The sequence below is a fragment of the Centroberyx affinis genome, unplaced genomic scaffold (genome assembly GCF_046629955.1).
Source record: "Centroberyx affinis isolate AG114_WGS23_722 - 3 ecotype Tasmania unplaced genomic scaffold, CSIRO-AGI_Caff_v1 ptg000035l_1, whole genome shotgun sequence".
Classification (NCBI taxonomy): domain Eukaryota; kingdom Metazoa; phylum Chordata; class Actinopteri; order Beryciformes; family Berycidae; genus Centroberyx; species Centroberyx affinis.
Window position 1 is genome coordinate 219557 of NW_027278749.1, and position 27918 is coordinate 247474.

At 43.6% G+C, this 27918-nt stretch overlaps 4 protein-coding genes across 5 annotated transcripts; 1 reads left to right on the top strand and 3 right to left on the bottom strand.

The window, feature by feature from the left end:
- Nucleotides 1-1931: 1931 nt before the first annotated feature.
- LOC139641586 (gamma-enolase) lies at nucleotides 1932-6974 on the bottom strand. Of its 2 annotated transcripts, XM_071516071.1 has the most exons (13): nucleotides 6868-6974; nucleotides 5985-6070; nucleotides 5635-5730; nucleotides 5366-5424; nucleotides 5189-5258; nucleotides 4900-5033; nucleotides 4581-4803; nucleotides 4297-4494; nucleotides 3455-3531; nucleotides 3073-3197; nucleotides 2783-2891; nucleotides 2219-2277; nucleotides 1932-2001 (listed from the first exon to the last, which is right to left on the bottom strand). In XM_071516071.1, the coding sequence occupies exons 2-13, from the start codon at nucleotides 6067-6069 to the stop codon at nucleotides 1932-1934; spliced, it is 1305 nt and encodes a 434-aa protein (XP_071372172.1). In that variant the 5' UTR covers nucleotide 6070; nucleotides 6868-6974. The 2 variants fall into 2 exon arrangements, with proteins under 2 accessions (XP_071372172.1, XP_071372163.1); XM_071516062.1 differs by lacking the exon at nucleotides 6868-6974 and having other exon boundaries at nucleotides 5985-6069.
- Nucleotides 6975-8124: 1150 nt separating this feature from the next.
- mlf2 (myeloid leukemia factor 2) lies at nucleotides 8125-14007 on the bottom strand. The gene is made up of 8 exons (XM_071516479.1): nucleotides 13729-14007; nucleotides 12929-13040; nucleotides 12787-12822; nucleotides 11183-11236; nucleotides 10935-11063; nucleotides 9626-9785; nucleotides 9134-9348; nucleotides 8125-8624 (listed from the first exon to the last, which is right to left on the bottom strand). Exons 1-7 carry the CDS (start codon nucleotides 13770-13772, stop codon nucleotides 9137-9139), a joined length of 747 nt encoding a protein of 248 aa, XP_071372580.1. The 5' UTR covers nucleotides 13773-14007; the 3' UTR covers nucleotides 8125-8624; nucleotides 9134-9136.
- A 545-nt stretch (nucleotides 14008-14552) lies between these two features.
- Nucleotides 14553-17824, top strand: cdc42l (cell division cycle 42, like). Its single transcript, XM_071516491.1, has 6 exons — nucleotides 14553-14612; nucleotides 15665-15769; nucleotides 15957-16029; nucleotides 16123-16232; nucleotides 16429-16626; nucleotides 16736-17824. The coding sequence occupies exons 2-6, from the start codon at nucleotides 15665-15667 to the stop codon at nucleotides 16823-16825; spliced, it is 576 nt and encodes a 191-aa protein (XP_071372592.1). The 5' UTR covers nucleotides 14553-14612; the 3' UTR covers nucleotides 16826-17824.
- A 1273-nt stretch (nucleotides 17825-19097) lies between these two features.
- On the bottom strand, nucleotides 19098-21740 carry wnt4b (wingless-type MMTV integration site family, member 4b). Its single transcript, XM_071516628.1, is given in 9 exon segments — nucleotides 19098-19267; nucleotides 19727-19889; nucleotides 20078-20218; nucleotides 20340-20482; nucleotides 20568-20699; nucleotides 20838-20922; nucleotides 21090-21199; nucleotides 21202-21242; nucleotides 21652-21740. Coding segments are annotated over 9 exon segments (1074 nt in total).
- Between the last annotated feature and the right edge of the window lie 6178 nt (nucleotides 21741-27918).

The window sequence follows — 27918 nt, forward strand, 5'->3', positions numbered from 1 at the left end:
TAACGGAGGGGTGAGCGAGGGATGCACGTCGGGTGAGAGAAAGAGAGCGAGAAAGGGAGCGAGAAGAGGGCGTGATTTGCATAAGGAAAGGGGGAGCTGGAAGAGAGGGGAGAAGGAGGGAGTGAGGCAGGGAGAAGGAAGAGGCGCAGAGAGAGGGCCAAAACTCTGAAGAGGGAGGGGATCAAGAGGGAGGGGTTTTTTTTCTGTTGCCTAGTCTTCTCCCTCCAGAGTCACCTTTACTGTAGGGGGAGGCTGCTTTAGGCCAAAACTATCCGTCTGACATTATCTCGCGATGAACCCCGAAGAACACCACATAGGTTTTGCCTTTGTTCTTAGAGGCCTATGTCTTGACACAATGGCCTAGGCCCAAGTCTTAGCTAAGAGGTAGGCTTTAGCAAAAAAAACAAAAAACACACGATATAATTATATGAGCATAATAATGGCCACGTGAAAGACAAAAAAAAAGCCTCAACTGGTTTGGATGAAATTCTCAAATTTATTCCAACAGCCTAATTGCCTCGTAACAATGAATCTCTCCCTGTCCGGCTCCCTGTGCTCCTGTCTGTCTCACATCTAGACGAGGCTTCACTTCAGTCTGGGAAAGCTTGCAACGGTGTGTCCAGTCAAGCGGGTCTGCAGACCTCCTCCCTCCTCTCCTGTCGTTCTCTCTCCCCTTCACACAGCCCCCTGTCCCGTCTCCTATTGTGTGGTAACCATGGCAACCTCGCCGAAAGATGGTCTCAGTGCGCCTGCGCGCCCGCCTTCACCCGGCACGAGCCCCTCGCGCTCGCGCTCCCTCTGCTGCTCCATTTGTAACGTGCAGCCGATGATTAATCTGCAACCGTGTTTTTACAATGTAGCAACAACCGGCGCATTGTTATCAAACAGATTGTGAAGGGGCGCACTCGAGGGCGCGCGCTTATCAGTGTAAAGTTGCAAAATGTAAAATACCGTCCTACATGCTGTAACCCATTAAAATATGCATGATTCATTATTTAATTCAGGCGAGAATAGCCAAGATCTTTATTACATTAATACTACTACTGTTACTACTACTACTAATAACAATAATAATAATAATAATAATAATAATAATAATAATAATATTTAGTAATAATTTATATCAAACATTTACAATATTATAATAATCTATTATTTTATTTTTCTATTTTATTGTTATATTTCAATCCATGTTATTCATCTTGATCTTGTTATTCATCTTCACTCAATCAGCCCTTAGATTGATTTTCTTAAAATGATCATTTTACTCCACCAAAATTTCCAAGTGGGTTCACATTCCTTAGGACACATAAGAAGAGAAAAAAGACACAGAGCCTCTGCAACAAAAGAAATACACAGAGAGCTGTGGTTAGAGTTAACACATATCTTTTTATTGAGCTTTTTTAACCTTAGGCTGAAGAAGTAACAGACAATAATTTTGTGGCAAGTTACTGAGTGTTTTCACAGGGAACAGGAGCGAGAGGAGGAACGGGAGGAAGAGGAAACAATAGGACACAAAAGATCAAAACACTTGTGCGGGAAGTCAAAAGGAGACGGGTAGAGGGAGCAGGAAAGAGAGCGAAAAGGACAAGTGTGTAAGGGAAAGTGCTTGTCTGTGCTGAGAGGTGAAACACTGATTTTTCCACCAGGGTTTGTCCAGGTTTTTGCTGCAGTCAGCTGTAGTCAATTTGCTCAACAGCCTGCCGAAGCCTCAGGTCAATGTAGCTACAGTGCACTGTCTGAGCATTTTAGTGATTCGAAAACTAGTTAATTGTAATGTGTCTCCATGTGTTTACAGCCTCTCTGAGGAAGGTGAGTGATTATCTCTGCTAAGTATCTGTCAGGGCCTCATAGTGTGAGGTTTGTGAGTGTGAGTGCCTGTGTGTGTGTGTGTGTGTGTGTGTGTGTGCCACTGCCATCAGCCTTGGCACTCAAAGGGCACTGGGATTGCGAAAGTTGTGCCCGGCAAAGCGGGCCTGGTCACCCAACTCTTCCTCAATCCTGAGAGGAAGAGGGAGGTGAGACAGAAGAATGGAGAGAAGTGCAGAGCAGAGCAGGCGGATGAACGTGAAAGAGAAGAAAAGAATAGTGGATGAAAGACAGTGAAAGAAAGGCAAAGAGAAGGAAAATACAGAAGAGAAGTAGTTACATAAGTGCTATAAAAAGATGTTAGGCCTCTCTTCACATGTATATACAATATAAGATACTAAATACCAACCTCATGAGCTGATTATATTTGGCCAGGCGTTCTGATCGACAGGGAGCTCCAGTCTTGATCTGAAGGGAGACAAAAACACCAGGGATCACACAGAGGAAATTGCTTGTACGTAGTAAGTTAATGTTAAAGTTAAAATTGCTAATACTGTTAATGTTGCAATGCTTACCCTCCCATTCTGGTTACTACAATAACGATGACTGTTTTGTTTTGTATTGTCTCGTTTTGACTCTGAATGGGCTGTGACCTACCTTTGTCGCGTTGTTGCACTGTTTAGTTTTGTGTTGTCTCATTAATGCGTCATGACCCCAGGAAAAAGCTTTTTTTGTTTCACTCTGCACTTATGTAAGGTGGAATGACAATGAAGTTGAATTGAATTGAATACGCTACCACACTGGCCAATGGACAGCTTTAATTAAATAACAATATTCCTCAATGGTCTATACTGTAGATGGCAGACAGCACTTCCCAGATGTGTGTGTGTGTGTGTGTTGTGTGTTGTGTGTGTGTGTGTGTGTGTGTGTGTGTGTGTGTGTGTGTGTGTGTGTGTGTGTGTGTGTGTGTTACCTGTCCAGTGCAGAGGCCAACCACCAGGTCGGCTATAAAAGTGTCCTCTGTTTCTCCTGAGCGGTGGCTCACCATCACCCCCCAGCCATTCTCCTGGGCCAGCTTACACCTGAGAGGGAAGGATGGGAAGGATGGGGAGGATGGGGGAGGCGGGCGGGGGCAGCAATCAGAATAATACAGAAAATTATACCCATAGTAGAAAGCTATGCTATTAAAATAGACCCAGTGTACAGTATATAAATACATCAGACTAAACATGCACACAAACACCACAGCCTGCTTCAACTCACGCCTTGATGGCCTCGGTGACAGAGCCAATCTGGTTGACTTTAAGCAGCAGGCAGTTGCAGGCCTTTTCCTCCAGGGCTCGCTCTATCCTGCGGGGGTTAGTGACCGTCAGATCATCCCCCACCACCTGGACAAGTCACACAACACTGTTACAGAAACACTGGACTGGTTTCTGTTCTACACAGCAATCGCACCAGGTCTGTTCATGGCATTTCAACAGGCAACATTCTATTTAACAGTTACATTGTGGCTCCATGTATGTAAATCCAATTCTACTCCGTTGACCAACAATTCTGCTCCACTGACCAACATGAACCAATGACAACCAAGGACCGGCTGAACTAATCCACTGCCAGCCAATCAGAATATGTTGTCCCATCTTACCTGGATGCCCACTGAGCCTGTGAGCTGGGTCCAAGCTGGCCAGTCGTCCTGATCAAAGGGATCCTCAATGGACACCACTGAGGGAAAGGGAGATGGGGAAGATAATTTGTGTTCGTGTGTGCGTGTGTGTGTGTGTGTGTGTGTGTGTGTGTGTGTGTGTGTGTAAAGTATTACATTATGGCCTGCTATGAGAACCCCTCATTTTTTACACTACTGACCTGGAGGCCAATGGGGCTAGGAGATCAGTGAGGCCTCTAATAAAGGTTCTCACAACCACTAATGTTTTTAAATGGACACACGTGCATGCATTTACAAACACACACAGACACATACAAACACACACACACACACACACACACACACACACACACACACACACACACACACACAGTAGGGAGTGCACCATTGATGGGGTAAAGAGCTACATCAGAGAGCTCCCAGCTTGCCAAATGTGCGCTGTAGCGCATAATTAAAACCTATTTAACAGGCCCAAGTGTCAGGAGGAGAGGCTGAGCTGAGGAGACATCAAGCTCTCTTGTTCTCTCATTTCCTCTCTCTCTAGGAAGTGATGGCAGAAATATGAGAGATGGGCTGGTGTGTCCATTCACAGACAGCAATTGAACCAGCTATCAACATTGACACCTTGTGTCCTTGAGCCTGTCAGTGTGTGTGTGACCTGTGGAAATCAATGATCTCCCCTAGTTTGTCCTTAATGATGAATAGGCATTTTTATAGGGCAAAGTAGCTGCAAACACAGACACAAAGTTTTGTAGGTTAACATAAATAATGTTAGAGAAAAACAAAGCACCTTCACACACACACACACACATCACAATACACACCTGGGTAGTCGTTAACAAAGCCCTGGTAGATGTCGGCCAGCTGCTGAGCACTGATGTGGCGGGCGGCATTGGGCGGAGACTTAAAGTCCAGGTCGTACTTGCCCTCGATGAAAAACTCTGAGGCAGCAACATCCATCCCTATCACCACTTTGTCGGTAAAGCCGGCTTTCTCGATGGCGGTCTTAATCAGCTCCAGGGCTGAGGGCACAGGGGAGAGAACCAGGAAGAAGTCAGGCAACACTGCAGGTTATCAAGGGGAAGAGGAGGGGGATTTCATCGCTCACCTTCACTGTTCTCCAATATATTCGGGGCAAACCCGCCCTCGTCTCCCACATTGGTAGCATCCTGACCGTACTTCTCTTTGATGACCCCTCTCAGAGTCTGGTAGAGCTCCGCCCCCACACGCAGGGCGTCACGGAAAGACTCCGCCCCTACAGGAAGCACCATGAACTCCTGCATGGCCAGTTTGTTACCAGCATGGGAGCCCCCGTTGATCACATTGAATGCCTGAGTGAGGGACAGATAAAGGAAAGGAGAATGTATTCGGGGCTTTCGTGTTTGGACCAATTACATTTCCAAAAAAATTAAAACGAAGGGACTCACAGGAACTGGGAGGACAAGCTCTCTGTTTCCTGCCAGGTCAGCAATGTGGCGGTACAGGGGGACACCTTTCTCTGCTGCACCAGCTTTGCATATGGCCAGTGACACTCCAAGAATAGCATTGGCCCCAAACTTAGCTAGGGGGGAAACATATTAGCAATCACACATCATCACATGGGTGTAGTTGGTGACTACTGGTGCAGAATGTTATATGTCATAACACACACACGCACACACACACACACACACACACACACATCATCACCATGCTTGACATTTCCATGATTCTTACATTTGTTCTCAGTGCCGTCCAGCTCAATCATCATGTTGTCCAGTTTATCCTGTTCTAGCACGCTGATTCCCTGAAAGAAACAAAATGTCAGTCACACAGTAGACAGATTTCTTCATCCCATTCTTTGCTATACATATTTCTGCATAACATTACACACACACCTACACTCCTACTCACCGACTGGATGAGGGCAGGTCCAATGGAGTCATTAATGTGGCCAACAGCCTTGAGTACACCTTAGACAGCAGGACAGAAAAAAATATATATTTGGAGCTGTGGAAAACTAGTCCTGTCAATCCATATCACCGTCACAAAACCCCATACGACAACACAGAGAGGAAGCAAAGAGAGAGAGACAGACAGAGACAGACAAGCACAAGGGAGAGAACAAGAGAGACAAGAGACAGAAAGACACAGAGAGCGTACACCTTCCCGCAAGCGCTCACCTTTGCCCTTGTAGCGATTTTTGTCTCCATCTCGGAGCTCCAGGGCTTCGTAGATGCCAGTGGACGCTCCGCTGGGCACTGCTGCCCTGAACAGACCTGGAAGAGAGAGAGAGAGAGGGGTGGAGGGTGGAGAGAGAGGTACATATATAGAAGGAGAGAGGGCGAGGAGGCGGGGAGAGGGGCGGAAAAAGACAAGATGGGTTTAAATGAAGACAACTTTACTGTCATTAGAGGATAAGAAGCAGGAAGGTTTTGGGTTTGGAATAGAGAGATACACTGACAAGCCCATTAATACAGACACGCACAAACTTGACAGTTGTGTAACCATCTAATATGTTGGGTTTTTTTACCTTTGTTGGTATGCAGATCTACTTCCACAGTGGGGTTTCCCCTGGAGTCCAGGATCTCCCTGGCAACAATATTCACTATTGACATCCTGTAAGAAACACAAACTCTGACACTTCAGGAGCCCATTTGCTGTATTAAAACATTAGTAATGTATAGTATATCCGAGTCTACAGATGTATGTTCATACAACATGTACACACACACACACACACATACACCGACACACACACCACACATTATTTGAACACCAGTTTTGAGCTAAACCTTGAAAACGGAATCAGCAATTGTAGGGAAAAGGCAACAACAGGAAGGATTATAAAATGATTCACCCTCATTTTGCTAAGAAATCGATGAATATACGTAAGCGAGGGCGACAGAAGACAGAGAGAGAGAGAGAGAGAGAGAGAGAGAGAGAGAGAGAGAGACATAAAATATCAAAAAACAAACATTTAATAGACATTCCATTCCAATAAAGAGGCTTTTTGAGATGCCTCAATGGCACATTAGTCACAAGGACTTCACACTCTCTTCCTCTTCCTCTCTTGCACACAATCTGATGATAGTGACGCAGCCTTAGGGATGAAAAGCTGTGGAACAGATGCTCCCTAGGAACATTCTGGCACACACACACATACACAAGCAAACATAAATCAAGGGCTAATAATGCATACCTATTAAATGAATGTACTGTCAACCCGCTCCAGACACACAAGCCAGTGCAATTTAGGATGGTACCTGTGCTGTTCAGCCAGTGACTGCTCTGAAAATATGGACCAATGGAGAGATGAGATGGTCAGAAAAACACAGAGTAGGAAAGGACGAGGAGGAGGGAGGCTGAGAGGGATGGAGGGAATGAAGAAACAGATCGATCTTTTTAAACATTACCTGCAGCCTGTTTGAAGCCTGGTAGAGAAAGTGAGCGAATGTGGGCGAAAGAGAGGGAGAGATAGAGGGAGGAGGGAGGAGGGAGGAGAGGGGGTAAAAAAAACGTGTGACACACGGGGGGGGGGAGGGGGAACGCGTGAGTCATTGGAAGATGCAGAGAAAAGGGGAGGGAACGAAACCGGGAAAGGAGAAAAAAGAGGGTGGAAAGAGGGATACAGTGGAACAGCAAGGGGAGCACAGAGGGGTTACAGGCAATTCTTTTCAGTGAAGATGCCAGAAAACAGAATAGCTGAGGGGAGGCTGTGGAATACTAAACTAAACCAGGTTCGCCCAACCTCGCTGATCAAAGACAGGTCCTGGTCTGCACTGAAGCCCTTTTCACTGGTCTGTTCTAGACCTGTGCATTCAACATTGTCTTCCAGAGCTCCTGCCAATCCTGTCATTGTTTGGCTCGGCTTGCTGTGTGTACATCCCCTCATCAGTACTTGCATCATTGCTAACTTGCACTCATGACATCTGTGCAAATATTGTCCCAACAAACTGCTTACATGAATAGGTAATTTTAACGGCAGCCAAATCTAGGCAGCGTGGCCCATGGCATCATAACTGGCTGAAAAGGAGGGATTTGTTGGAAATCTGGTCTGAACATCTGTATAATTTAGCTGTGGATGACAAGAGGAGGAAGATGAAATGATGATGGGAGAGACGATGCATCCCAGCAAAGACAGATGCACAAAATGGGGTGCATTGTTGGACAACAACGTTAACTGACGGGCTGAGATCTAAAGATAGGGACTACAGCAGACAAGAACACAGGTAGACAGGTGACAGCACAAGAGCAGCACACGCTGGAGGCAGGGTGTGCGTTTAAAAATAGTTGGGGAGGTGTAATTAAAGATACAGCAATGGTTTGCCACTGAAGAGAGAAAAAGGAGAGGAAGACAATCTGCCGAGGGAGTGGTTGTCTGTCATGAGAGAAGGATTTTTCATTGGCTACACTCTACTAGTGTGCTCCATCTGGTTGTCACATGACCTGCAGATATCTGGCATAGGGAGGAGGGAGCAGGAGTACGCACGCACACACAACATGAAAACAAATGTATGGCTAATTTGTGCATTCAAGAGTGAATGTCAATTGCAGCAGTATATTATCTGAGTCAGAGATGAACAGTAAATGCATATCTATCTCTAGGACATAAGAACAACCACAGAGAAGAGAATCACCACAACTCGGCTTGCAATTATCTAACAATGTTTAATGATCTTCTATTCAGTCAGTTTAATTAGTCAACAGTATACAATTCAATCCACAGACACACTAGTGTCTTCACAAACATAAAATGGACTGTACAGCAGATGTATGTACTGTAGTGTGGCACTGTTTTTTTTTTTTTAGTGCAGTGGGCAAAAACGCATGTCAAGTTTTGAGAATGAGTAACTATATACAAAGTGTGTGAGTGTGGTTATACGCATGTTTGCACAAGGATGCATGTGTGTGTGTGTGTGTGTGTGTGTTCATGTGTGTTTGTGTGTGTTGAGAGTAACAGCAGAGAAGTAGAACTGTAAATGCAACTACCAAGTGTGTGGTTCTGATGTGTGTGTGTAATATATTGTTTATATATAGACAGTCCAGTCATATCAAACATCTATGACGGTCAGTTGTGATGACCAACAACTTCCGTCTTCGGCTTGGTTCACAGCATCGGGGAACGCTTCCCTCCACTCCGTCCTTCTGCTCACCTTCTCAAGTGTGAGCCCTGGGGGGACAGCAGAGCAGAGCACAGCCATAGTGTTTATTTTATCATTACAAGAGGTGGTAAAAGCAGTAAATTCATATTAGGGATGGGACGATATATCAAAATTCAACCTATCACAATACAAACATATGACAATACGTATTGTAGTGCAGAAGAATGAATCGCGATATTAGCTACATTTTATTCTGCTGCAGTAATCACAAATGTGACCGCTTGCCCATCACAATTTCACAAGCTCTCCATTGAACTTATATTATTTAGACTATATCATGACATTTTTAAATTGTTGTTTACATTCTAGCAAGCCAATGCCATTGCTACGAGGATTTGTGGCTCAGAAATATATATAATTCTGCACAGTCATATTTTTTTGTCATTGAACTTGTATTTATTACATCACATCGTGGTTGTATCGAATCATGAACCCCGTATCGCGTATTGTGAGATAAGCATATCGTCCCATCCCTAATTCATATGATCAAAAACACAACGCTTTAGCTTCCGCCTACCTCTCACCAGTCGTAACGGGGACGGGTGTGGGGCGGGGGGTGTCTGGGGGACTCGTGCCGATGGGCAGGAGGAGACGTGGAACTAGGAGGGGCAGTAAGAGCCAGCTGCTGGCCTCCTGCCCGCCGATCTCGGCCGTAGTCCAGCCCCCGGGCATTTGGGGGAGGGTATCTCCCTGCCTCCCGCCTCCACTCCTCATCAAAAGCTGCAGCCTCACCTGGTAGGGACAGAGGGCGGGTAGATAAGTAACATATCCCATATTTCTCAGATCTAATTTTGAAAGTATAGCATTACTAAACTCTAAGTAATAAAACTGCTTTCATTACTCTTTACGATCAATAATTTTTGCATTACTCTCCACAAATTCAGCGATGGCATCCTCTCTGATCTTCAAAGATCAGGGAGATTTGTAGGATATTCACCTACTATGAACAATTTTACTTAGAAAACCTTCTGTAAAGTTTCATGAAAGTATCTGCCCTTCCACGACTCACTCTCTTCGAGGTTGATGTAGTCCTGTCGTTCCTCGCGGTCTCCGGTGCGGCGGTTTCGTGCGCGCTCCATTACGTGCCCGCGGTCCCCGATGTGGTGGCCGATGGCCAGACGCTCGACACCGCTCTCGCTGTCACGCATCGACTGGCGCGTTTCACGGATCTGAGGAGTGACAGGAAATTAAGTTTACCAAACCAATCAGCATGGTCAGCCCTCTGAATAAACTCAGGTCTAACTGTCTGTATAATGACTAGGATATTTATACATGACATATTTACTGTCACTACAAGTACTGGTGACTTTACATGTTAATGAGACCAGGAGGTCAAAATCCTGCCTGGATTATTGACTGCAGGGCACATGGCCCTAGCAGGATAATTCAGGTCTACTCACATTAAACTGACTATTCCTCCCTAACTGGACTATTAGCATTTGGCAGCTAAGCTGGCAAAAAGGCATTATTGAAAATGCGGCATTGCTAGTTCCAAACCCATTCACAGTGCCTGTAAGCCATCAATTGGCCAAATTCTGTACCCTTTCACACAATCCCTGGTTTTTTCGCTGTGCAACGCAAGACATGCCCAACCATTTGTTTACACTGATCAGCTGTTAAAGATGGTGCCGAAGAAGTTTTGTTTATGTTTTTACTATCTTTCTTATTGTTTGAACGCTGAGGCGATGGAAGCTAATTACAGCTACAAGTAATGCAGACCAGTCATCTAAAAAAACTTGACCGAGGGGCGCCCTGGTGGCTCACCGAGTGAGCCACCAGGGTGAGCCACCAGCGTACCATAAGGCTCAGTCCTTCCCGCAGCGACCTGGGTTCAAATCCGGCCCGTGGTCCTTTGCTGCATGTCCTCCCCTCGCTCTCTCTCCCATACCTTCCTGTCTCTCTCTCACTATATCTCTCAAATAAAGCATAAAATGCCCAAAAAATAAATCTTTAAAAAAACTTGACCGCTGCCAAGAGAAGATATCATATCTAACCCAAGAACGAGTCTTCAACGGCACCGATATCTACAAGCACAGGCAGGTAAGTAAACATACGCAATGGCGTGTAGTAGTTTTTGATTGGTTATCTTCACAATATAGCGTAACACTTCAAAACAACTTATACCATGTAATGCATAAGAAAGACAGCTTTTTAAACTTCTTTCACACAGCACAAAACATGGTTTTGAACCGGCTTCGTGACAGCCAGGAGGCGGTTCACTGGTGGTCAGAAAATGCTGGTCTGACCGTTTCACACAAAACTCAAAGCCTCCAATAAGCCGGCTTCTTTTATCTGAGTGAAAGGGGCTTTAGTCTCACCCCTCCAGGTGCCGTTCTCATTTCACTGGTTTGCTGAAAGACTTTCGGAGCCCCTGAGTCTAAGGAGGAGTAGGAGATCACTGTTGAGGAGGAGTACGTCTGACAGCTTGGTGAACCGGACATTCTTTCCTGGAGGACAAGAAAGAACAGTAAATACAAGGTGAAAAGGAGTACTGTGGTCAGACTGGTTGCAGTCAAGAGGGTAATTACTTTCTGTTCATTTGGAGCTGGTTGACAGAACTACTCACCATGTTTTCCATCATTCCTCCCATCATCCCAAACATATCCATGAACCCTCCACCCTGTGAAAATGATAAAGGAACTCTTTAAAATTCCCATTTGATTAAAGAGCAACTATAAATTGAGTGGTTAATCTCTCAAACATAGCCGATAGTGTCCATAATCTCTCTCACCCCTGACCTATTAAAAACCAGTGGAAAAGCATGCCTTTCACTAGCAAAATAGAACTTTCAAAAGCTGAATTATCAAAGAAACAATATAATTGCAGGCTTGAATGAAAACGCAGAGGTTGGGTCTTTTATCCAGTGATCACTGGTAATTCTCTCATTGGAGGTGAGAAAATTACGAAGTACAGATTGTGTGCAGTCCCACAGAGATCCATAGTTATATAGTTTCAATTTTCACAAGAGAACTTTTACTTCCTTTTACTAATGAAGAACAGACATGATGATTTGTAGGAAACCAGTCTCTCAAGTGCTGTGCATCATGATAAAGTTAGAGGAGTGCCCGGCCCCTGACTGACTGACTGACCTGGGTTTGTCTCTTGGCGTCCACAGTGCCGTGGTAAAACACAATGTATTTTGTCAATAAGCAGCTAGGTACATTTCACACCCAGTGCATATGAGAAGCATGTTTGAGTTTTTACACCAACAGTGTGTTCTGTATGATAGCTCATATGCCACTGAAGGTCTTATTCAAGATAAGCTGTTCATATGCATCTTCTTATCCTGTTCAGAAACATTTTTGTCTGCATACATAGAATATTCAGAATATAACTACGGAACCTGAAGTGCATCCATCTTCATCTGTAACTACCAGAAACTGTATAACCAACAGCAAATGGAATTAGGAATGCACCGATACGACTTTCTCAATGCCGACACCGATTCCGAGTACGAAAATGTATCGGCCGATACAGAGTAGCGATCCGATCCATTACTTTTACTGAACAGTGCACGCTTACTTCCTTAGTTTGGGGTCAAATGGACAAAGTTACTAAGATAAAATCCTTGTTTTTCCTACCATTTGAGAATTACAGGCTTCTATGTGCCACAAATGCATAAAATCAAGACAGTTTGCTTTTATTTTCTTACATGTTACTCATGGCTTTGGGTATCGGATATTAGTCTTGGGTAAAATCTCTGATACCGATATTCCATTTTAGCCTGGTACCGGCACTGATACCGATACCAGTATCGGTATCAGTGCATCCTTTAATGGAATAAGTTGTATAATTGCCTCACTATCCCAGCTAATATCGGTAGTGTTCAGGTGTGACAACTGGGTTAAGAGTGAAACAGCATAAGTAAGAACGTGGACGTGAATTATGAGCCCTGGGCATGTTTGTAGCTTGTTGTGAAGAAGTGCGTGACTGTCAATGAGAATTAAAGTAATTTATACATGTTCAGTATTTTTGTTTACGGACACATTTAGGTCTAATGACTGACTTTACAAAAGAACCATAAACTGCCGAAGTATGATATGAAGATATGATGTGTAGACGTGCCAGGTTTAAAATGAAATACTTGAGTATCTAATTAACTACTTAATGGACACTTGGTGTGCATTTAAATGCACTTATTAATATTTGAACACAGAAGCAACTACTCACCATTCCCATCATGCCAAAAGGGGTCAGAGCACCAGCCTAGAAGACAAAGGACACAAAAAGTAGACACAAAATGATAAAGATGAATGTGTTAAATTACACATGTAACACATGAATACAGTTGCACTCAGAAACACCCAGATACCTGTAGGTGAGGTGCGCGGGGTGGCTGAATCTGGGGGGCAAGAGGAAACGGTTCAAAGCCAAATGATCCAAACAGACTCCTCATCTGCTGCCTGTGAGTTGCAAATGGATCCCTGGAAGAAATCAGAAACTACACTTAATCCTTCCTGCTCATGGAAAAAACTTGTGTGAATTCACAGGTGTAGCCGGGTGCATAAAGCAAACTCACACACAGGTGTATACAAGATGCAAATAATATAGGAATTTATAAAACACACTGTATGACAAATTTAGCAGGGTAGGATAACCCATAGTAATTTTCAGTTGCATGCATTTTTCATATGGTTTACTTGGGTTTATTTGGCGATGTTATTGCCATAATCTGCAAAAAAAAAAAATACAAAAAAAAAATACAAAAAAAATAAAATAAAATAAAATACATTTTTTTTTTTTTTTTTAATTAAGAATAGGATGATACCTCCAATTCAATCCCAAACCATAAAACGGGACTGGAATAACCAAATTACGTGGCTATAATTTGAAAAGCAACGGCATTTGAGTACTGGTAGCTGACTAGTTAGCTATTGCTTGATTAATCAAGTGAGGGGGTTCTTGTTGAGCTTAGATGGCTTGCTTGTTATTGGCCATCCAATATGGTGGACTATGGTAGGCCCTACAGAGCTTGCTAGCTAATGTAGGTACCTGCTTCAGGACACATTTAAAAAGCTAGCATGCATGTATCGTATGCAGATTTCCTTCCACATGTAAAGCAAAGAGGAAAACACCGTGCAAACGTAGTATTTTATAAATGTGAATACTTACATCATGAAAGGGTTGTCATCAACGTCATTCAAGTATCGAAACATGTTAGGTAATTCAGCTGGCTGATGATAGCCAGCTAGCTAGGTAAATAGTCGGTCTTAAAGGATGGAGTGGAATTATGGACTCAAACTGTTGTCAAGCTGAAAGGAAAGACACTTTACTTGCTCCGTCTCGAAAACGCTCACGACTGCTAAAGTTTATCAAAGCAACAGATATCCTATTTGCTACCTGGATGGCAAATGTATTTTCCAGATACCTGCACTAAACATGAAAACGGAAGTCAGTCTGACAAAGGAAGCAAAACTACTGTCAAGTCAGCGTTAGAATCACTAGTTTCAACTGCCGGTTTTCTTTTTTCAAAATAAAGGTTTTCCTGTGAGGCTTTCATCAAATTTTTTTTAAATATATAAATTATAGAAACGTCACAGTTCGTACTGCAAAGTATTCCAAAACCATTTCCTTTCGTATAAATGGAGCTAGTAAGTATATTAGAATATATGTTATTCTTTAATACTACTACTACTACTACTCGTGTGTGTGTGTGTGTGTGTGTGTGTGTGTGTGTGTGTGTGTGTGTGTGTGTATGCGTGCGTGCGTGCGTGCGTGTGTGTGCGTGTGTCTCAGTAGTCCAAGACCGACTTGTGTTATACAGTTTTTGTTGGCTCATCATCAAAGGTGCCAATACTTGTGGAGATTTGTTAATTATTTTTATGTGATATAAAAATGTGGATGCTGACTGCCCTGTATGCAATTCTGTCCATTAGGTGGCAGTGTTTCCGTTTCTATAGCTATGACTGTGGCGCGTCTGGTTTGCAGCTGCGCAAAAAGTAATTCGACTCTCAAACCCGGATGTAACCAACGCCTAACCTGTCTGGAGAAAAACGGTGAGTAGAGTTGTAAAAACAGTCGGAGTTGATCGATTATACTTTAATACACATTTAGACACTTGTATTAGGATAGTCCGTTAACATTACAAACTTTGTACCGAAAGGAAACGCTCGTTCATCGGTATATCCGCGGAGTGTAAAAGTATCAACCTAGTTAGCCAACATGCTTACGTTAACTTAGCTAATGGTAACATCAGTCTTGTCAATGAAGTTGTCATTAAATGTTACATATAGCTTTAGCTGGCTATGAAATTACTTGCTGGTCTTTTTCTGCATAGATTGAGTTTGTTAGTAATTGATGTAACTATTAGAGGGGTCAGAAAGGCCATCCATTTTCTCACTTTATCAACCTTAACCTTACTTCTCTCTATCTAACCACCTAGTGAGAGCCACAGTTTCAGCTTTGGTGTCTCGTTGTAATCTGTCCATAGTTTATTTCAAACGATCTCGGCAGAATTTACAAGGTTTAGTTGTGGGCCAGAAGTTTCGTCAGTTTTCATTCCTTACTTTATTTGATAATCTGTTTACTTAGCGGAAGTGTCGGCTAATATCCGCAGCTAAACCGCTTGGACTGTAGCTAGGCCGACGTCGCTTTTTCTTGACTTCAAATCTTTGGTATGTAGCCTATGCGGAAGTAAACTTTTTCCACTGTCATCAATATTAAGCTCACACATGTAATAACAAGCCTAGTTTTAATTATGTTGGGAAGATTTTTCCTTATTCCTTCCAGTTTCCCAACGGCATTTCTCAATCCTAGTGAGAGATGTGCCCTATATTGTCGGTAGTCCCATACAAAATAGCTCTCACTGTTACTGTCACTGCTATTATTACCTAGCCTTGTTGTAGTGAATGTATCTCCATCTTGTCTCACTTGGTCTGCTGTATAGAGCCACAAGTGAAGTCTGAAAGATGTCCTTGCGGAGATAAAGTTCACAGTGTTATGTATTTACTGTACTGAATGTACTTCCTCTCTGTCTGAGTGTCTGGCCTTCTGTCTGGTAGCTTTCCTGGCGTGTCCCTGATGTTCGTTTGTCTGTTTATCCCCGTAGATGCAGACTATAAAATGTGTAGTGGTAGGGGACGGTGCGGTAGGAAAGACCTGCCTACTGATTTCCTACACAACCAACAAGTTCCCCTCAGAATATGTGCCTACGGTAAGTGGATTGCATAGAGAAGGAGTCATGCCAAGATGTATGTTGTTAACAGATTATTTACTTACTACAACCTACAACCTTCTTTTTTAATACTTTTTCTTATACTTAATAGAAAATCTAATCAGACATATTATCTCCACTTTTTTGTATTGTCACATTATATTCCTTTGTTTTTGTGTGTCCAAAGGTTTTCGATAATTATGCAGTGACTGTTATGATTGGTGGAGAGCCCTATACACTTGGCCTTTTTGACACAGCAGGTAATGTGAATATCTTTTGAGACTCTTTGCTTGCTTTATTTCTGTCACTCTGAATCCAATAGAAAAACCCATTTTTCTGATTGGTCCTCTCAGGTCAGGAGGACTACGATAGGCTGCGTCCTCTCAGCTACCCACAGACAGATGTATTCCTCGTATGTTTCTCTGTCGTCTCCCCCTCATCTTTTGAGAACGTCAGGGAGAAGGTCAGTAAATTAATGTCACTGGTTTTATCCTATATACACTGATTGAAGAACATGGCCTTGACATTTTTGTTAAAAGAAAAGTTTCTCAAGCATTTGCTCTCAGTATGTGTTTTACGCAGACAGTGAAGGATGAAAATATCTATTTTGATCTTTATTTTTTTTTTGTCTTTGTTTTTTTTTCTTTTTTTTTTTCTAGTGGGTTCCTGAGATTTCTCACCATTGCCCACGCACACCCTTCCTATTAGTGGGCACTCAGGTGGACTTGCGGGATGACAGCAACACCGTTGAGAAGCTGGCCAAGAACAAGCAGCGCCCCCTGTCTTCGGAGAGTGGGGACAAGCTGGCTCGCGACCTCAGGGCTGTCAAATATGTGGAGTGCTCTGCCCTCACACAGGTGCGGGGTCGGGGTTCATGGCATTGTCAAAATGCATGCAGCAGAACATTTAAAAAAAAGGAATGCTAACATGCTGTATTACATGTTTCTTTCTCCCCTTCTCAACCAGAGAGGGCTGAAGAACGTGTTTGATGAGGCCATCCTGGCAGCCTTGGAACCTCCTGAGACCAAACCCAAGAAACGCTGCATCCTGCTATAGATGAAGAACAGGAGTGAGGGATGAAAAGCAGTAAGAAATAGGGTGGGGTGAATACAAAACATGAGACGGACCAATGGCCATCATAGAAGAGGACAAAACCATGGGGAAGGGAGATGAAATGGCATTGAGACTTACTCTAATACATGTACACTGATTGTGCCTTCTAAGTATATATTGAGAGAGGCTGAGAGGAGCAAAACAGTGTCCCTCGTGCAGCGAATGCAGTAGGAGAAACATAAATTTCACTTCTCTCCTTTTCTTAAAGCTTTTAGAAATAGCAGTGTTTTCCCTGCCAATACTAGGTGGGGCGGGCCCCCCTTGCCTGTCACTATTGCCCCCCTCTTTAAGAAAGAAACATTTATATGGCTGCCGTCGGCCCCCTTTGTGTTTTGCTTGCTGTTTGCGGCCTATTGTGGCGTTTGAACCCAGTTTAAGGAAATACAAATGGGGAAACACATTAGTTACATTTAACATTAAGTTTCTTAGTGGACAGTGGTTAGTTACACAGTTAGAGGGGCAACTTAATGTTAAGTGGTACTGTATTTGCTTTCTTTTCTGACCCTTTGGAATTGAATGAAGAAAGCACTAGATTTATTGTCACTCCAAACCGAGGTAGCTGTTGGTAACGGTTACTTTCTTCCAACTCCCAGTGAATTTTGGGAAGGCCAAGTGCATTGTCACCAATTTCCCTTCTGCAGGTGACTTTTTTGAAATGAATTCATATGTTATTCTTTTTTTGTGTATATTGTATTAATTCTATGACTTTGTTATTTTGGGAAATTTTAGCAGTTATTCATTTTTGAAACTTGAGTTTTTATTTTATCCAGATTTTTTTTTTATTGCTAGACTACCAATTTTGAGTGATTGATAATATAACAAATTAAGCTGTAATATTTTGAATAGATCTTCATCTTGATAGAAATTGAGATGATAACCTTTCCTAGTAAATTTCTGGGTGTTTGTAATCACAGAACGTTTGTAATAAAATGGTTTAACTGACATGAAAATATAGTGATCATTTTTTGTATTTTTGAAGGGGAGAAATTGAATGCACAGCAAACCACAAATAAGAGAAAAAACTTTATTTGACCAGATTAACTTTGCAGCAAGGTGCCTCAGTCTGGAATATGAAGTGTGGCGATATCTCGGGCATGTCTGGTCAATAAGGAACTCAAGAAACACTTCTTATGGTATTTTTGATAAACTACTATATTTAATGATGTTTCCTTGAACAGCCCTAAAAGCACTGCTTGTGCAGTAACATACATCACAAAAGACTCAGGGTGAGGGACAAAACACAAGACAGACACTGATGTAAGTCAAAGTTATTCTTGCTGTTTAAGGTGTCATTGATGGAGTCAGAAGTGAAGCAAGGACTCAATGCCAGATATACAAATAAATAAGCCAGAATAGAGGCAAAAGACATAAATACAGTAAATGTACAGACTTGCTAGCCTATGACACTGAACTCAAATCATAGACGCATGCATAAAACAAAAATAGCGCTGTAATGTTTCCCTGTTAGTTATGGTTAATTTCAGCTTTAAAAGCTTTGTCAGTTCAAAGTGAGATTAGCTGAGTGTGTGTTCATGCGTACGTGAACACACACATGTCTGTGCCTGCCTGCCTGTCTGTCTCAGTATCATGAATTTGAGTGTAGTGTCAGTTAAGGAGAAGAAGTGGTGATTTCTGTATGTACATTCCTTACTGTTTACGCTTCGTCATTCATCTCCGTTTTTACATGTGCCCTAATTTTGCAGGATTAACAATAGGGCTCAGCGATAATTCGATATTATCGTTTCGTCTCTCAGTGGGATCATATCGAGATGATATGGTAATTTTGGGATATCGGGACACAATTCTGCTGTCTAAATTGATGATAACAAGCAAATTTTATTGAAAAACTATATCAAAATGAGGTATGAAATTTTAGGGAGTATTATTTGAAAATTTCACACCTAACATTACCATTTGGTTCCGTGGGATGAACACTAATTTGATTATTTAACATGATTTTGCATACATGAGCCATATGATATATATTGATATTGAAAAAAAAAATCCTTTATTATTGTGATATTGATTTCAACCATATCGCCCAGCCTTAAAAAGAGAATACTAAAGCTTAGCTCTGGCCTCACTGCTTCAGTGTGAAAAACTGTCCATTGTGTTCCAGTGATTTATGTCTTGTGTGTAAGTGTGTCTGTCTGGTTTGTTTGCTGTGGAGTGCAGGGTCTGTCTGCTCCGTGCGTCGGCTCTTTTTCGGACCCTCTTACACTCTGCAGGTGTGGATAGTGACTGTGTTCTTGCACTGCTGGCAGCGGACTGAGCAGCACCAAGAAAACTTGCAGGAGCAGCGCTGCACCACCTCAGCCCGGCCCGCTCGGTACCCCGGCCCGCAACACACCAGCTCACAGCCGTCCGGTGCCAGTCGAGAGGTGCCTAGGGTATGTGGGAGAAATAGTTATTCTTTCAGAAGATAAGTCAGTGTTTCCTCTGTAATTTTATGCAGCTATGATGTATCGGGGTTTAATTTTAGCTTTGTCCATATCTGTCGTTATAAGTTATGTTTCCAGTTGACGTTATAGTGCTAAAAATCTGTTTAATCATAGTAAAATAATTGCTTCTAAAACATTTGGACTACACTCATTATAGTTTTAGATAGTAAGACTAAATTACAATGCTAATTTTAATTTCTTATTTTCTCTAGCAGTGATGGTAATTTCGTTGCTGTGGTGGCACACCACTGCCAAATGAATACAGAGGAAATATTAACCACACCCTTTTCCTGTAGCAAATTATTTGGAACTGTTGGTTGATTTAATTGATTGATTGGTTGATCCGGATTGTTCTTTTCCTGTGAGAGGGTCGTGCTGCAGTAGATGAGAATATAGCTCTCACCATTACACCGCCTGCCAGCAGTCCCAGGGATACCGTTGTCAGGGTCGAGACGACAGAAATCTGGGGAGGCAGCGAGGTACACCAGGTCTCTGGCAGCAGGGGGTTTGACCTGGGGGTCACGGGGCAGCAGGGCCGTCCTGGATCCTATACGAGTCAGGCGGACCTAGGGGGAGGGTGATGAGGTCAGAGGGGTCAGCTTTCAAGGCCTCAGCAGAGCTTATAGGGTTTCAGATCAGGTATCTCTGCATCGGTACAAAAAGCCCATGATTTAATTTATTATGTTTTTTAATTTTGTCCCCTATTGAGCTGAGGAAGAAGAGAAGAAACAAGGGAAAAGGTGTGTTCTCAGACCTCTGTGGCTCCGTCAAAACGTTCCTTGAGCACAGCGCCGACACGCCTGAATGGAGGCATGACCTTCCAGCAGGTCCTCAACTCACAGGAGCCAGAGACGCCATGACACTTACACTCCACCTGCATGTTATGAAGGATGGCCTGAGGGTGGAGGGACGGTGGATGGAAGAGGAGATGACAGGAGCAGATTCTCACTGAGTCTCACACACGTCAGAGTTGGAAATGACCAGTGGTGACATCAGAGTGCACTACTACCACCAACCTTCCGGCCAGCCTCGTTGTTATGGATATTCATGAGCGGTCGGCCTGTCGATAGCCCTTTGGCCCGTTCTGGTTCATCCACGAAAGTCTGGGAGAAGGCCACACCGTAGGACAGGTTGTCGCTGCACCCCGACCACTGGAAACCTGCGTCAGGAGAGAGAGACTACTGATCAAGGATGAATGATCAAGGATGAATATAAAATTTTTCTGAGACTGAATCCAAGCTCACCCTCGGGACTGACCCCCCTGACCTTCCTGTCGCAGCCGCACCTCTCTAGCTCCCCCCGACTGCAGGCTCGAGTCACAGCGACTGCCACAGCCGCCGAGGACAAAGCATGCACAAAGGCCGCCTCACGAGTGCCTGATGTGAAAATGAAGCACATGGCGCGGACATTATATGATTCTGAAGTATATATCAAAACGATCACTGACTCCATAGCAGTGAGTCCAGTCCAGGTATTTCTCTTTGACTCCGTTTCCATGATCCTGAGGGGCGTACCTTGGTTCATGACTCTGCCAAACACGTTGACCCCACGTGGGGTGGTGGAACAGTTCCAACGGCGATTCCTGAACTGGTGCTGGCACTGAGTTGGACAGAGACAAATAGACCAAACACAGCAGTGAGCAGCACACATTGATAATGATGATGATACTGATGAAATTAGTGGTGGTGAGGCTGATAATGATGACAGTAACAGTGATGGCGGTTGCAGCTCACGACCCTGACACGTTCCCGGCTCTCTGGTCTTACCTCTTCTATGACCATCTCGGCTGCCTTGCGTACGGACTCCATGACCTCCCCCCGCGCCCTGCACACCCCCACCTGCCCCGGGGACAGCCCCCTCAGCCGCGCACAGGGGCAGCACCGGACACGGGCCTGGAGCGGGGCAGCCTCGCCAGCGAGCTGGGACACAACGTTGGGGATTGGTATAGTGACTCACAGATTATTGAGCATTGGAGAAAAAGGGAGGACACATAATTAAGTAGAGGGAGGGAGCGAAAGAGGAAGAAGGAGAAGGAAGAACAAGAAGGAGCATGTAGGAAAGAAAAGAAGGCAGAAAAAAAGGAGGAAGAAGTAACGATGGGGAGAGTTTTAGAGAGGAAGGAAACGAGGGAAAGACCAACAGACAAAGAAGACAGAGAAGGCACAGTGAAGGCAGAGAGAGAAAAAAGAGAAAAGGTCACCAAGAGAGAGACAAAGAAAGAAAGGGGAGCGACAGAAAGAGATTTAGAGACACGTCACTATCTTTTAAAAGTTATAGCATGACAAACAAACTCCCTCTTTCTCTTCCTCCCCTGCACGCCAGACTTACAGCCAGTTGGTTGCCATGGTGGGGTGGGTTGCCCATAGCAACAGCAGGAGGAGTGGTGCCGTGAGATTGACAGCGGAGACAGTTGGCATCAGACTGTCTGTCTGTCCGTCTCCGTGCGTCAGGCTGGGTCCTTGGACGGCACGCTGCCCGTCTCCACAGTTACTCTGCCTCGGCTGTCAGTCTGTCTGTAGGTCGGAGTGTTGGTCTATGTTTCTGGTCCAGAGCCTGGGGATGATCCCCGCATATCTGTTGACAGGAAAAGTTAACATATAAGTGACAAATACACTGTTGCAAAAGCTAATCATGCTCTTCTACCCACCATGTGCAACCATCTGGTTTGCAATAGTTTCATGACTAATCTTTTAATCTCATACTTTGTATATTGGTACAGATTTTAAAAGTTTCAATATGAGACCACAAAACAACTGAGTATTTAGACTCCACATAGGGGAGTATTCAGAGTAAGCATAAGCCAGCTGACTAACAAAGATGTTAATAATGTAAAAATGTATACTAACATAATAATAAAATAATAATGCTAAGTCTTTTTTTCCTGTAATGCCCAACTGAGTGCTATTTCCAGGATGGGAGTAACATGGTTTCTTACCAGTTTGTGTCCTGTGATATCCAGTTATCCTTCTTCGTGAAATTGTGCTGATCAAACTGAAATTTAATCCAAATTCTCAGTAAACTTAATCAATAATGTTGTTTGCCAGTTTCCTCTTTTGTGCAAAAGCATGCTCAGACAACTCTCAGCAAATGTTATCCTTTAGAGACAAAAAATAAGTCCTCATATCCAATTTCTTTGAACAAATTAGTTTTAGTAAAAAAAAACTGCCCAAAATATCAAAACTCAACATCCAGTAATGCTACTCAAAATAAATCTGATTTAGCAAAAAAAAAGAAGCATTATGGCTCTGTGTTATCGGGCACTTGGTTCCTTCCCAGGAAAACAAATGTGTCCATTCCAGATACAAACAGCAAGAAGGAGTGAGAAAAGTGAGATGGGAGTGATGGGTTATAAAGGAGGTAGAGAGTGAGGGTGGGAGTGAGAGAACAGGAGTGATGTAGGGTGACAGAGGAAAGGGGAGGAGGCATTGGGAAGGATAATAGTTGTGCTACAGTACATTAATATTGACACTGAGAAATCGTATTCCCTCCATTGTGTATGTTTAGCACGAGACCTAAAATGTGACCTGAGATGAGTCCAACAGAAGTCTCATTATTCCAATCTTGTCCCAATCTATTCATGTATGCATGTGTGTTTATGTGTGTGTATTAGAGTGCATCTGTTACCAAGAAGTTTTTAACACCTTCTGAGAAAATGTTCCCACTGCTTCTGCGGCCCCACAATACAGCGCAGGAGTCACATGCTACAAACTGCAGCCTTATGTTTCTTTTATTGAAATGTTCAGCAGGAATATCGATCCACGGGACGCCACACACAAGTCTCACATCAAAACTGTGACACAGCGTTTCCACTTCCACGTATATGTATATGCATGTGAGAAAGTGTCTTACCTAATGTTTAATTTTCCCAAACTTTGTTGCTCATTTTACGAGTTCCCCCCTCCCCTTCTCCATCTCCCCCGCATTTGCCCTCTCGTTCTCCCTTTCTCCCACTCCCTATATTGTCTTAGAAGAAGGGGTGACATTTAGACAAGGGGGAGAAAACACACTGCCGACAAATATTGGAACTGAGGCAAATAAATCACGAGATAGGAGGGAAGGAGGGAATAAGGAGAGGGTGGATGGATGTAGAAAGCGACGCGGTGTTAAAGTGGGGTTAGGAGAAAGCAGTAAAGGATAACGAGGCAGTTTCGGAGATATGTATTAGAGAAAAATATGTGGAATATTATTATGAGAGTGGACTTGATAGTTGAGAGGAGAACCTGAAATTCTCTAGATAATGTTTTATTAATCTATACTAGTGGAGCATTGAGGGACACGGTAGACAGCACTTCACATAAACTGTGTTTTTTTTTTTTTTTTACTGCAAATCATTTGCCCAATGTGATTATAAATATTCGACTGAAGTACATTGACTACACTTTATTTTTTGCAATCCTCCCTCTCTTTGTCTCTTTCTGTTTGTATAGCTAGTGATGTAACATTACAGCGAATCTCTCACACTTCCAAGAATAGCATGTAAAACTGGAAGGAGCACACAGTCTGGCACTCCATAATCTTTAATTTTATCTCTAGTGAAAATATTGCAGGTTTTGTATCTCTTGAGGTTTTTGTGTCATTTTGCAGGCTATTTCTTTGAACTGTAGGAGTTGTACAGGCGTAATCCTGGTCCTCCCAGAGACCAATAAGGTCAATATGGCTTTGTGCTGGCCTTGTCACACCTGATTGAACTTATTTACTGCTCTTAAGGGCTCATTTGTTGAATCAGATGAGTCAGTGTGGCACTGGAACCAAACATTTGCAGACTCTGTAGCGGTCCAGGTCCAGGGTTTGGTGGCCTGTCTACCTGAACCCTCTGACACCCGGTTCAAGAGCAAATGGATAAATATTCACTGGTTACTACCCCCCCCCCCCCCTCCCCCCAACCCAAACCAACCCTACACACACACACACACACACACACACTCACACTCACAAACACACACTAACACCCTCACCACCTCTCTCTCACGCATCTCTCCCCCTGTCCATATCTGCAGAGACAGGTTTCTTCTAGGCCCCCTCTCTCCTTTTTTCGTCTTTCCCCATGTCGTATTCCTCCTTTGTGTCCCCTGTTTCTCCAAGTGACGTCTTCCGCTGTCTCCCACGGCAACGCCATGGTGATGAGCTGGCCACTGTCATGTCCGGCGCCTCTGTTATGCTCATCCCTTCATCCCTTCACCCCTCTCTCGTAAATAACTTCCCCTCGTTTTTATCTTTATCCCCCCCCCCCCCCATTTGTGGCCATTTTATCATGCCAGGGCGGCCCGGCGCTGATTGACTGTAGCCAGGTTGCAGAGCCTGAAGGGATGCTTGTTAAAGCCTGAGCATGGAGCCTGCCATATAGGAAGAGATGACTTGCATTCCCTCTGTTACAGTGGGAAGCTATAACAGACTTTTGAGAGACTCAGTTGTGAGGTGGGGCAACTCTGCGCCGATCTTACTTAGCTAATGCTTACTATGGGATGGATGATTGACCTCATTCTGAAACGGTTGCCTCGGGTAACTATGAACTCCATGAGCACATTTCTCCCCAAGGTCATTATGGGATAGAAATGTGACCCCCCCACCCTTTGCTCTCTCCTTCATTTGCTGTGCTACTTCCCTTCTCTTCACTTCAGCAGGACCTGCTTTCTCAACCTGAGCGAGAGTGAAACAGTCATATCTGGCAGAAACATGACCGCTCTGTGTGAGCACGCTCACACCGCTCAGGCATCTCTGCCAACAAAGAGCTGAATGCACTGCTGTGTATGAATGTGTGTGGAGCGTGTGCGTGAATATTATGGGATGGCGGCAGTGTTGTCAGGCAGGGAAGTGGGGGTGGCAGAGTGGGCGGTTAGCTGTGTGCACATGGGGGGAGGGGGGCAGAGAGGGAATGGACGAGGCATGAATATTATGGAATAGGTGGGGGGGGGGGATTGCAGTGCGCGTGAGGTGGAAGGATAGCTGTGCATATGGGATAGAGAGAGCAGGAGGGGGTGTTAGTGACGGTGTTGCACGTGAGCGCATGTGTACGCGCATACATGCATGTGTAGGGGGGCATTCAACCGATAGTAACAGACAACGGCCAGACATAGGCCTTTGTTGCTATGCGATCTGCATGTACAGTGAAGAATATTACGGAGTAGCCATTTTAGTATAGGGAAAGCAGTGGAAGGCCTTCAGGCTTGCATTTTGACTCTTTTCCTGCTGTAACCTTTCATCTACCAACACCCACTGTGGTTTTGCCTGTGGTCTTTGCAACATGCAGAAAATGCTGTTTCTGTTATCACTCTAAACCATCAGCACTGTAACTATGGAGGTCTATAAACCAATCATTAATTCAGTTGATGCATAAAATACTGTGTTGATCAGATGAGGAACGCTGCATAGGCTTTAAACAGTACTCATTGGAAATATGGGGAGTCCATATGTAGAGCAAAAAAGAAGAAAAAATCCAAGGCACTCTCCTCTGTATAAAGTTAAAAAGCCTTTATTATTCTTGGCTAGTTCATGTTAAAATGTGAGAAAGGCTTTTTAACTTTGCACAGAGGAGAGTGCCTCGGATTTTTTCCCTCTGCATAAAATACCACATTCCCTTTTCATGGACCATAAATGCATCTCCAACCTTCAGCAAAGCAGTCAATATACTTGACCTGCAGAGGGAGTAAAGCGCAGGGCTATCGGCCAGAAAGTAATAGCTGGACAAATGTAAGTTATTGATTACCCTCCCTGTTTTACGGTGAAGAAATTGCAGTAAACGTAGGTAAACTAGAGAGAGCAAGAGTGGGATAATCTCATAACTCTAACCCTAACCTTAAGAGACCCATTCAAAATGCAGAAAACCAAAAACCAAAATGCATTATGTAATTACAGTACAACAATTCATGTTTGTCAGTCTGAACATCAACCTGTCTTTCTAAATTCCTGATAGTTGACTTTTTTGAGTTTTTATCTGTCAGCAGCCGATTTGTGTGTGTGTATGTGTGTGTGTGTGTGTGTGCACGAGCGCAGATATGTGCCTGTGTTGCGTGTACGCGTGGGTGGGAGAAGGGAACATGGTGCTCATACCATTTCCATCACATTATTGTACACGCCGGAATCAGATTCAGTGTGATAAAGAAGTGTGATTGTGCGAAGAAGCGATGAGTGACTTTCTCTCTCTCTCAGTATATGAAGTCAGTATGGCCAAATCCCCTCAACATGATGCAGCATGACTGGAGTCACATGCTGCCTTCAAGTGCTCCTTGGAAGCTCTTGCTTTCAAGTTTGGAAGTTGTATTTAACTTGTTGCACATTCAAGTGCTTTAGTTTGTAAATAATAACAAGATTGACCCTGTGACAAAAGCAGTTTTTTTTCTAGAAATCAAGCGCCATAAAACTACTGTGTGCTGCATCGCCAGAATGAAAAGGAGAAATGTGTATCAGGCATGAAATTGATGTTTTATTTAATTTATTAGACAAAAGTTATCCTGTACTTCACTTTTACACTCAGTTGTTGACATGACTTCCATGCTCTCTAACACGTCACTAACACCCCCTCCTGCTCTATGTAAATGTCACATCTTGGCAACTCGAGTATCACAGAAAATTCCAGCTTTCCCAGTCGCGTTTACCACTTTGTCGGGTCGTTCATGTGCGGCTCAAGTCGTAATTACGGTATTTCTGACAGAACTTGAAGGCAGCGGCGGTGCATTGATTTTTGAATCCGTTTTTTGTCCATTCAAGGAGATTATCCTGATGAGACCAGTGAGTGTGCAACAGCATCAGACCACAAGAACGCAACATTTCCTGTTTGTGTGCAGTACAAGTAATTTTGGGTCTGCTGAGTCTGGGCAAAGAGGGGGGTGAGGGGGTGAGGGGGGTGTTTCTGGGACGCTGGAATACACTGCTGGGCCTTCCAGGTGTCCTGGGCCTAATTCAACAAAACATTGGTGAAGGAAGGAGCCCACTTGATAAACCCAATTACTTGCCTATACTCACGCACCCTGAAAACTAGAGTAGGTAGCTGGTGATTGTATTTTTTTTTTATTTCTCCTTTATTTAACCAGGTGAGTCCCATTGAGATGTCCATCTCAGATAAGCAGATATTAAGCAGATACTACAATATAAAATACAAGTTAAACAGTATACATTCTCAAGTAAAACAGCTGCAACTTCAGTTTTTAAGGACTGCAGTAGACTTTTAAAATCATCCAGAGCGATGAAGATTTGCATCTTTCTGGAGCTGATCCCAGGACCATGGAACATAATAACTAAAAGCCCAAATTTCGTGGAAGGGTGAGGGACAGTGGAAAGTGGTAAATGTTGCTGCCGGTCTCATGGTGCTGTAGGTTTATGACAGTACAGCCTTATGTTTTCTGTGGTAGTCATTTGTATGGCATTGACATTTGTAAACTCTGAATTGGGCCATTACATGAATGCTCCCCTTGGATTATGGCACAAGGGATAGTAACATCATATCCTGTGTATTGATAAATACACTTGTGCACCTGTTGGCCTGTGTCGTAGCTGAAGGGCTGACTTTGGACCGTCCTAAATCATAGTCCTCTTGTTCAGAAAGCCAGATGTGGGACAAACTATCTGTATTACTGCTGTGCTGACAGGAGGCCTAGGCCT